This window comes from Eriocheir sinensis, chromosome 40 (assembly GCF_024679095.1).
Source record: "Eriocheir sinensis breed Jianghai 21 chromosome 40, ASM2467909v1, whole genome shotgun sequence".
Taxonomy (NCBI): domain Eukaryota; kingdom Metazoa; phylum Arthropoda; class Malacostraca; order Decapoda; family Varunidae; genus Eriocheir; species Eriocheir sinensis.
In genome coordinates this window covers 482607-494053 of record NC_066548.1, presented here as the reverse complement: position 1 = coordinate 494053, position 11447 = coordinate 482607, and the positions used below count along the sequence as shown (strand labels likewise).

Genomic DNA, 11447 nt, shown 5'->3' with positions numbered 1-11447 from the left:
AGCTCGTCTTCTTGTCTTCCAGTCCGTTTTTTTCACTTCTCTCAATTCAATTACCTCAAGGTCTTCACTATTTCCCAGTTATAAAAACGTGCAGGGAAAGAAACAGTGTATATATCACATAAGAAGTCCAGCCCGCGGGTATACCGTATAGGGAGACTGATTCAGACACTGTCCAGCTCAACCACAGCCCGCGGCCACATGAGTCAGGCGGGGAGGCGAGGGGAGTTCCGAGCCCACCAGTGTCACTTGTCCGGCGCTCAGAAACGTTTCGTCGATAGTGTCAAAAAAGGTGTGCCGGTAACAGTCGCTGGATCCTTGGGTGTTAGCGGGCCACGACGCCTTATAATAAAGACTTGTGGATAATTCAAAGGCAGTGACCGGTTTTGTTTTCTGGGAGCCTAAACGGGATTATGCTTTTGGGATTTAAACGTACCCCTTCCTGTATTAGAATAACACACACACACTAAGTGGCGGTGCCATGGGAGGGCCTTGGGCGTAACACCCCCCCAAAATCCCCTCAGTTCCCTTGCCCCTAAAATTAGTTTTGAAATAAATCATTGCTCCTTTTTATTGGGACAACCTCAGCCCTCTTTACACCAAGGAAGCCTCCCCAGCCCCCTCTCCCTTCAGCCTCTCCGGTAAAAACTTCTGGAGCCGCCAAGGCACACACTCTTAGCAATCTCCCGCTGTTTGGCGACGGGCGGGGCGGGGCGGGGAGGGCTCGCGGCCTCGGCGGGGGGCGGCGGAGGGTCCGTGTCCCGCGGCCGACACACGGAGGCAAACAGGGAGACGCTCCTAATTGTTATTGATTGAGGACCGGACGCCTTCCCCTTGGGCGTGTTTGCCTGGCGCGGCCCGCCACCTGCCTCGGGCCACACAAACACTCCCAGAGAATTCCTGCCGCCGTTGCTCTTACAGATAAGCAAACTTTCTTCGTTTACCAAGTGACGGCGGCGCTATGTCAAGAGAACGTGACTGCCGCCGCCACGCCTCTGCCGCTGGTGACAAACTTTACGTCAAATACGAGCCATGAGTTACCCGTACTTGTATCTGGGGTGATTTTTGTTGATGGGAATCGGTTGTTATTGTGATGCTGTCTGTCGGCGCCCGCGGGGAGGTGTTAGGTACGGCCCGGCGTGACTTGATTACGCGGCTCATAAGGGAGACGTGTGTGTGTGTGTGTGTGTGTGTGTGTGTGTGTGTGTGTGTGTGTGTCTCAAATCTCATTCGTTTTCGACAAATACACAAAAAAATCCATTCATTAATAATACAGAGCCAAACACCTGTAGTAAAAAAGCATAACATTTGGCGCAATAAAAATTCAACTAATCCCTTTTTTCAGGCACCGGATCATGATCACACGCGGAATTAAACATTTTGTATTGGTAATTATATAACGAAGATTATTTTCGCGTCATTTCATCGGCTCATTAAGCGAATTACCTTTCCTTCTGTACCGTTGCTAATGTTATGCAATTTGTTGTATTAATGAGGCTGCTTCCAGTGTGTTGCTGGCCCGTTGCGTGAGGCACCGCGGCGTGAGGGAAGGGCAGCTCATGACTTTTTTTTGTGCCGCCTATAGGGCTGGTAGGCTGTCTTGAGGGGCCTCTTGGACGACCCCAGCCTGTTTGTAGTGCAGGCGAATTTTCTTTATATTGGAAAATTTGGTGTATAGTTGCGAAAAATAATATAATGATCAATAACTTATCCACAAACAGTACTCGAACCTCTCTCAATCTTGATTCACGGACAAATAATATGGCCACATCAGTAAACACATTCCCAGAGTACTTGATCCCCCTCTCAGACCGATCCTGATTCACGCAAAAACAATACGGTCACATCAGTAAACATATTAAGAAAGCGAGTGCGCGGACCCCTCTCAGAACAATCTTGATTCCCTCACTAACCTATCTAACACGTGCTGTCTGTCATGGAAGAAGGACTGTAAATATTTTAAGGCAAACTCATCTCCCGTAGGCCTAAAGACTCGAGAGTAAGAAACAGTGTTACCTGAGGAGGCTGCCAGGCCCGGCCCCATCTCGTGATGCTGAGCACGATCGAAGTCTCAGTCAAGTTGGGGCCAATGGAACCACAAACGAAGTCTCACAAAAAAAGCCATGTAGTTGTAGAACAGACACTTAACTCTTTAAATCCTTCTCACCTCAGTCACTACCACGCCCTCGTATGCCTCCTCAAACCCTCTGGCCAGCGCGAGAACCCAAGTTTTAAGTGTCGTGTGTGTGATGGGAGGAACAGCACTGCCTAAACCTTCTGTCATTACTCTTGTAAAACCCGGAATGTGAAGCAGGTCAAGTTAGTTTTGATCTTTTATTAGAAATCACTCATAACACATAACATGTACTACATATTTGGGAAGCTTTTAACATCAGTAAAGTAGTTTGAAGTAGTCTCTAAAGAAAATAAAATGGAAATTATCTGAACACCACACGGATGTCCCTCGAAAAAGAAGTCATAAGGATATATATCGTCTCTGACTTATACATAATCGGAAAATACAGATTATGTATGACGAACAAAACTACGGATGACTACGTAACGTTATACCGAACGTTCACCTGCGATGACGCCTTGACGGCCGGAGCGGCGGTGCACGGCCGAGGATGCACCTGCTATGGAGAGCCTATGGACCAGTAACGCAGGCCGGCACAATGGCGCTAGCTGTGTCCGAACCAAACAGCGCCCCAAGTTAGGTTAGGTTGTCAATGGAGCACCAGACTATAGAACTTTCTCGTATAGTGTCCTCAAGTCTCTTAGCTTCTCTGTACACTGAATACTAGACAAGAAGCTTTTATACAGTCCCCGGTGCTTTATAGGAAATCAAACCAGGTTGGGAATGCATGGCTTGGGCACTCACCGAGCCACTGCGCTGGGCTGCGGCACCGCCCCTATGTACACTGTTCCTGCTGGCTGGGACACACTATACATTATTATAATGAAGCCTTTGCCGACGGGTGTCTGGGCGAGTCAGTGTTGAGCACGTGACCTTCACACGGGAGGGGGCTGTAGTGGGAGGGGAGGAGGGTCACCGGCGGGCAGCTGCGGGACCGAGCACCAAGAGACAACCGCTGCGGGCACCACTTTGTACACACACCGCACAGCACAACGATTTACGGCTCTCTGACGCAGTGCAATGCATCGGGACTCCTTGACACAGTACAATGCATTACGGCTCTCTGATAAAATACAATGCACTACAAATCTTTCGTACAGTACAATGCCTCACGACTCTTGGATATAGTACAATGCATTACGGCTCTTCGATATAGTACAGTGTATTACAGCTCTTCGATATAGTAGAGTACAATGCATTACGACTTACAGTTCATCGTGTGCCGCACTACGAACGAGATGTCTGTGGGATCCTGGGAGTAGGGGGAGGGGGGGGTAGGGAGGACAAGGGGGGGCAGGGAGGTAAGGGACGTGTGGGGCTATCTGGCTGAGGGATACCTTCTTGTAGTAACAGTAGTAATAGTAACAGTATTGTAGTAGTAATAATAACAATAATGCTAATAATAACAATAATAATAATAATAATAATACCCCATATAACTAATACAAGTAAGTGATATGTCGTCCTAACGTTACTGTGCCGTGCCATGCGTGTGTTCACAAACAAGCGAAGTACTAGTTTCAATCAGTGACCATCTAGTCAGTCATCTCGCGAAGCACAGGGAGGATTATTAACACTGCATTCAGCCACATAGCATCAGGGTTGCTTGATACACTTCCAGTACCTTTCCTAGCCGTAGAGTAATTTACAACGCACACCTATTCCTGCAGAACGGTCAGTCGTCGGATACACAGCGAGAAGGAACGTCTGGGCGCGGTTGCAAGAAGTATTTCGCTCCTCATCCCACACTTCACCAACTCTTTCCAGGACTTAGAATTGAACTGCTTATCTTTTTGGCTCTTCTAACCTTATCAAGAGTAGAGTCTTTTCCTCTGCACCACAAATAAAACATATAAATAATATCTTGACGCACTGAGGCTTTACAACAAGTCAAGGCAGCCAGCGTCCCTGAATACCTCGCACCACCTCCGCCACCCCTTCCCCGCCCTCCCTCACACTGTGTCCGCCACCGACCTACACCCAAGACGCCCAACCCAAGAGGCGCTGCGTCCTGGTAAGCCACGACGCCACAAGATGATTATGTACACCAGACAGTGCTATGACGTACGACAGTCTGAACTACACGAGTCACTTACTTGTAATAGGTACAAGATATGGATTTACAGGTGATACAGCGATGCTTTGGCCGGGACGGTGCACTCAGCCACGGTTATATTACTAGTGACCTAGTTCTCAGCCTCTCCCGCCGTGACCACTGACTGACTGTGAGTTGGAAGCTGTATAGTGTCTTCGAACCCACAAACCCTGACGATCACTATGAACTGAGACACGTATACGGTTTCAGAACCCTTGACGACCGACACGCGCACGATTTCGAACCATCACAGACCATTTCGTTATCCTGTTCTCCTTTATCTCTTTTTTTCACTCACACACACTCGCTCTGATCATCCTCATCTTGACTTTTTGATGTTGGTAGCCCTGTCAATCTCACTCGTTTCACTCCCTTGTAATACTTCACTCTCTCCTCGAAACAAGCGAACAATCCGGAGTCGCTTCTTCATCGCGCCGAACCATTTTTTATTTACAGCTGCGTATCTTATCCATCCCACGCCGTCTCGTTGTCACTTTCTGAGCGGAGGATTTGTGTTCCTTGAGCGTCTTGCCGGCGTTGCGGGGTAGTGCTGAGGTGGGAGGGCTGGGGAGTGAGGAACCAGGAGGTGATGTGTGAAGGGTTGCGAAGCGGTTGTGAGCCATAGGACACCACCTGAGCATGAGTAGTTCCTTCAGCCTATTGTGAGCGATGCGGGGGATTAATGTGATGGCTGAGTGGCAGGCCAGAGATGACATGAGGTGTGAGGCGTGAGTGTCTGCTGTAGTAAGCCTTTTGACACCACCTGAGCACGAGTTTTGTTCCTTCAGCCTCCCTCTTGTCAGCGATGCGGGGAATTACTACGATGACTGAGTGACGGGCCAAGAGAAGACGTGAGATGTGAGGTGTGGCTGCCCAGGATGGTGCGCCGACGAAGCCGTATTAAGCCTTTTGACACTACCTGAGCATGAGTTTTGTTTCTTCAGCCTCCTGTGAGCGATGCAGGGGAGGATTTCTATGATTGCTAAGTGACAGGTCAAGGGAGGATGCTGGGGTCGGGGATGACGGCGATGACGAACCTGTAGTAAGCCTTTCAACACCACCTGTGCATGAGTTTTGTTCCTTCAGCCTCCTTTCTTTGACAGGGCAACAGGTGATGTGGTGTGTGAGGTGACGGACTCCGGGATGCTGGTGGTGGCGGAGGCGACGGAGCAGCAGCAGTACGCGCGTGGTTCAGGGCTGACGGTAAATGATCTTGGCTGTCGTAAATACCTCCGTCGATTGATAGCTAAGGCGAAGAGCGACTGGCGTCCTAGGAGAGACCTTACGTGGAAGCGACGAAGACGAAGACATGTGACGAAATCTGTGCATCAACGGCGATGGGAAATAAGATGCGTGCAAGATTGAGGCGTTGTAACATGTGCGTGAAGAGGGGCTTGTTGGCGGTGCTTCCGAGGAGATGAATGTCAAGGCAGCCTGTGTGTGGAGTGTGCTAAGGCTGGGTGGAGGGATGGGTTTATAGGTGGAGAGACTGGGATGAATGGAGGGGTGGATGGAAGGGTGAAGGGGGTGGATATAAAGCTAATTGGGTGGCTGTATGAGTGTATGCGTGGAGAGCCTTGGCTTTAGTTGAGTGGGTGGAGGGTTGGAAGGGGTGGATGTAAGACTAATTGGGTTGGCTATGGGTTGGTGGGTGGAAGGCTGAGTGGATGGATGGAAAGACTGGGTGGGTGGGGGAGTTGAAGGGGTGGGTGTGAGGCTTATTGAGTGATTGGCGGAGGCTCGCTGAGTGGAGAGGATGGGTGGAGGGATGGGTGGATGGGTGGGTGGATGAAGGGGAAGGGCATAGGGAGGATGGTCACTGCAGCTTCCTCTCTTCTCATTCTTCAAGCACCGATTATTATTATTATTATTATTATTATTATTATTATTATTATTATTATTATTATTATTATTATTATTATTATTATTATTATTATTGTTATTATTATTATTATTTCCCTAGAGACAACAAGCCCATGTTTCTTTGTTTTGATATGCTGGCATTGTATGGAGTTCCTCGAGACGTAATAACTGTCTGCAACGTAAAGGTAACGGGAACGAAAACAAACATGCAGTCATTCTAATGCAGGAGTAACCGATGCCCTTAATAATTACATGTACACAAGCATATGATTATCGTAAGGATATTCTTAGAGGTAAGAGCGACGCAAGGGTGACCCGCGGCTGTTCCGCCCTCCAGTGAGGCGAGGACAGCCGCGCCAGGGTGGCGGCGACGGTGCTCCGCGGCACACGTAAGTCGTCTCCCTACGCCACCCTCGCACCATCAGGTGGCCGCTAAGAACGAGAAACAATGTCTATGTTCACGTTAAGGAAACTTTAGCTAGGGTTATCCACACAATTCGGAGAACGAGTTAGGCGTGATGGATCCTCTTCATCACAAGAGCAGTAGGAGACAGGAAGGCCGTGCGAGGACCACCAGCGGCAGCAGCACCTGCAGCACCAGGCAGCCGCCCGCCCCGCCGCCCGCTACAGCCCGGGAAGGAAACACACCAGCATGAGACACTAGACTAGCGTGCACTGCGCTTAGTTTAAACTCTGAGCTATACAGCCCAGGAGGGGAACACACCAGCATGAGACACAATTGATTTATAGACTAACATGCACTGTGCTTAGCTTTGGCTCTGGGCTATACAGCCCAGGACGGGAAACAGACCTGCATGAGATACTAGACAGGCGTGCACTGTGCTTAGCTTAGGCTCTGAGCTAAGTCTTACTGTTCTAGTGACATGCACGAGTCTGTCACCGCAAACCCAAAGACAAAGGAGTCTGACAGAGGCACGCTGGAGGCAGCTCACTAGCGTAGCACTGAATCTGAAGCAACACCTTCCCGTGGTAATACAGCGGTTTTTTTATTTTTATTTTTAGCCAGTGATCTTATGTAGCAAGATAATTTTGAGATGGTGAGTGGGTACCATCACGGTGAATCATTCTCACGGCAACCAGTTTTGTTGCAATGTACTAAAATAATGTTTGAGTTGCCGTGTGGGCCCCATCACGACGCATCATTCCCACAACACTCCATGGCAAACCTCCACTCATCAAGCCTCTCTGACGCCTTGCCTTCGCCCGAGGGCTCCAGGATGAACTCTTAAGTCACTGGGACAACTTTCAGCATTATCTAGGGTCTCCATATTTCCTGTTTTTCCGTTGTGCTTGTAGATGGTAGTGCGCTCTTTCCATGAAAACTCCGTGAAGGACAAAGCCATAACCGCCGCCTCTCAGTTAGTATTTGACCGAAGGGCAACACTAAGGGACAACACATCATGACCTAACACCAACCTAACACCTTACTATAGTGGTTGTATGCCCCGTGAAGGACGACTCAGCACTCACCTGGAGTGGCGTTGCCGAAGTAGTTGGTCATGGGGTACTCTCTCTCGCTCTGCTCGTGCCGCCCTCGCTCCCGCCGCGCCTCCTCCGCCCGCCGCCGCTCGTCGTCCCAGAGCGGCCCCTCCTCCAGGTGGTCCAGATCGTTCCGCTCCTCGAAGTCGCCCTCCGCCAGGTTCACGTCGTTCTCGCCGCCTTCCCGCGACTCGTCTAGCCCCCCCAGCGCCGCCTTGCCTTCGCCCTTCCCCACGACGCTGTTGGTTGTCTTGTGCTGGAAATCTGAAACGTACAAACCCGCGTTGTTCACCATATACATATACACAGATCATGAATATAATATACAACCTCATATTTCCCTATTGCTGCAGACGATACTTTCTTGTATGAGTTGATTTGATTATAGTTATTTGAAGTTATCGAGTTTCATCAACCCATAGTCACGTTCACATGCATTCTTTGTATAATACCTAAACATATCCCTCAAATGTACTTATAAGAACAGGAAGTAAGATTTTTTCAGCATGCGAGTAAGCCACATGCCCTAAAAACACTATATTATCGTTTACTATCAACTCTGTATTCACTATCAGGTTAATATTCCAAAACAACTTAATAACAAGCATTCCTACGAAAGAAATCCATCGAACCATCAAACGGAGGGTCACCTTTGAAGAGCTTGTCCAAGTACGAGGGTGGGCTGGTGGGCGCGGGCGTCGGCGGGTCAGTCTCTGTAAGGCCAAGAGAGAGAGAGGGTCATCTGAGTATAGGGGTAGAGCACCTCCTTTAGAACATGGAATAAATCTGGTCTCTGTTGCCATATGCTTCTCGCTCACGTGAGTTCATGGACAGACCACGAACATAGGGTTTGTATGGTCTGAATATATATATGTAAAGCTACGTAAATCTCATTCTCTGTCTACCTGTCTATTTGTCTATCTATCTATCTCCATCTATCTATAACATTCTCCTCTAATAAATTTATATATACGTATATCAATATAATTTCCGTTTTTGCCTGTTTTTTATTCAGCTGGAAATACTACTAAAACAGAAAACGCGTTCTTCCCGAGTCTCAACCAACGCCGAGTGAAATACGCAAGAACTGCATGGTCACTATAGTCTAAATATCATCGCTCGAGGCTACACTCAGTTCATCCTGGGTGTAAAATAATGCAGCGGGAGTATAGGCACTACTGGATACGATCTCGGTACTCTGAAATCATTCCATAACGCACAAAACAGATTCCCGTAGACTCCAGCACGGCGGAATGGACTTACTCTCTACCTCTTTGGCTGCCTTCAGCACCCTCGGGCGGCCACGTGACGCTCGGCAACTCACAAAGACGAAAATCGGGTCGGGCTATCGCGGCTACACGAGTCTCCCCTTTCCCGTCCCTTCTGTCCTCTTTTTAACTTCGTCAGCGGAATCCTGGAAACCTCTCCCGCTCCTCGACTCGTCACAGTGAAGCCCTTTTTTCCCCTCTCGCCGAGCCTCGCGGTGATAAGTGAGTTTCCGAACTGTGTCTGAAGAAGGAGGCGGCGGAGATGGACCCGGAGTGAAAAACGAGAATGGAGAATTATTTGATGGCTCGCAGATTTTCCTCGGCCGGGGATGCTGCTGCTTCTTTGGCAGGGTTGGGGTGGTCCTGGGGATGTGTGCTGGGGTGAAACTTTGGGATGGGGAGCTGCGAGGTGGTGAGGGGTAGGGGGAGGGGGTTGTGGGGGGAGGGGGTAGTGTTACATTGCCTCAAGTAGTTAATAGTGTGCCATCTCTGCGTTGCTGTTCTAAAGGGTTGTGATGGGAGAGCGCTGTGATGTGTTGCCTCAGTTATAGTGTTGCTGTGTGGTGAATTATTGCTTGCTGTTCTGTTACTAATCGGTGGTGCTGTTACATTCATTGATGCTGTGGTGTGTGTGATGTTTATAGGTGATGTGGTGAAGCTGGTGATGTGTTGTGCTGTGCTGGGTTATTGGTGGTGATGGGGGGTTACGTTCGCTGTTACGTTAGTCATACTACGTTACTGGTTAGCCAAGGGAGAGGAAGAGGAAGAGGAGAAGGAAGGGAAGGGGGTCGCTGGTTTCGCCTTCCATAAACTAAGCTAACGCCGTCTCGCTAAACCGTAAAGGAATATAATAATTTTTGTTAGTCGCCGTTGACCTAAGAACTAGACATAAGAAGGGGGAATTTATTATCATTATTATCATTTTTCAATATTATTACTACTACTACTACTACTACTTACTACTACTACTACTACTACTACTACTACTACTACTACTACTACTACTACAGCACATCTTTAAAAAAAGCAAAAAAACGAATAAGTTGCATTTGAATCCCTATGAAATTTCTTTAAAGCTCTATCCCCCTCATTCCCTCTCTCCTTCTCTCTCTTCCCCTCCTTCTCTCCGTCCCTCCATCACGCCCTTCCTCCCTCTATCCCTCCCTCTCCCCCTCCCTCCCTCTCGGCGTCACCCTCCTCGTAAAATGAGTCGCCTCTTCTCGCCCTAAATCAGTCACACGCATGATTTGTGCCGCCGCTAAAAACTCCCCAAACTTCCTCCATCACCATAAGTTTTCCTCACGAGCAATCATTATTCTCCGCCAATTACCTTTGCCCACCTTCGTCTTCCTGCTTCTGCTGCCGCCGCTCGCCTCCTTCAACGCTCTATAAATATATTCCAGGCAAATCTCGAGAGCGCCAGATCCTTTTCATTGCCTCTTGCTGTCGTTTATTGCTTCCTTATCAGCCTAAATAGATTCCCAACCACGAGGTTTAACACTCACATGAGGTCTATATCACCCATTTTTTTCTCTTCTTCAAGTTTAAATAGATTCTACCGTCAACAAATCAGAATTCATACATCCATTCTCACTACTACACTGTCCTCGCTTGCAGTCTGAAAATATGTGAGATAAGGTCTAAATAGCCTCTTTTTAACGGTGTAAATATAGTCTAGGCAAGTCGGAGCGCTCTAGATCCTCATTATCTCTTGTTGTTGGCGTTTTCTTCCTTATGAGCCTAAATAGATTCTTCCCAGTGCCTCTAAAACACACACGGGGTCCATTTCACTCACTATTTTTCTCTTCCTCAAGTCTAAAGATATCAGAATCCTAGCGCGGCTGCCCTTTTCTCTTTTTTTTTTCGTCCCGAGATATTTTAGGTCGGGTTCTGAGGATTGAGGAAAGAAAGGCCGCGGTGATCGCAGTCTGTGTTCGGCTTCCCTCCAAGCGGCTCTTAAAAGGGTCACTCCGCGGATTAATAATTATGAACTCGCTCGACGGCTGATTGACTTCCACTCTTGGCTTCGTCAGGCTTTGTTTTGCGTTTGAATTACACGCTCCTATTAAAATCTCCCTTCTCCCCTTATAATTCCACTACTACTACTACTACTACTACTACTACTACTGATACTCATACTACTACTACAACTATTCAACCCTACTGAAATGCCTGAAAGAGAGAAATGAAAAAGAAAAGTGTTGGATAAGTGCCGTCTCATACTGGAGGTGGTACGTAAGTAATAGTTATTTGAAATATATTGATAACTATAAGGATGAAGGTATGAATAAAGAAGTAAAAGAAAGAAAGAAGGGGAGGTAGAATAGGTAGATACTCGCCTCCTAAGTACCTGTCACCCTCTTCCTGTGTTCCTCTCCCCTAGTAAGACCGGCATTTCTGGTCTTACATAAAACTCTGCGGATTTGTCTAATAATTTTTAACGACTACAATCACTTTTCTATCACTCAAGTTCACCTTCACGCACATTCTTCCCTCAATACTGCTCTCCCTGCCACATTATTTACCGTATCTATCCTGTATTTATATCCTTCGCCTTCTCTCTCCCTCTTGGCTTCGTTAAACACCA

General features: G+C 48.1%; 1 protein-coding gene across 1 annotated transcript in view; it reads right to left on the bottom strand.

Moving 5' to 3' along the window:
* Nucleotides 1-2317: 2317 nt before the first annotated feature.
* LOC127009417 (lachesin-like) overlaps nt 2318-11447 on the bottom strand; it is a 321398-nt gene continuing 312268 nt past the window's right edge. Inside the window, exons 11-13 of the mRNA XM_050882510.1 lie at nt 8225-8305; nt 7584-7856; nt 2318-6716 (exon numbers count right to left, since the gene is read on the bottom strand). Coding sequence (XP_050738467.1) covers nt 6625-6716; nt 7584-7856; nt 8225-8305 — 446 coding nt within the window. The 3' untranslated portion in view covers nt 2318-6624. The remainder of the gene's footprint in view (nt 6717-7583; nt 7857-8224; nt 8306-11447) is intronic.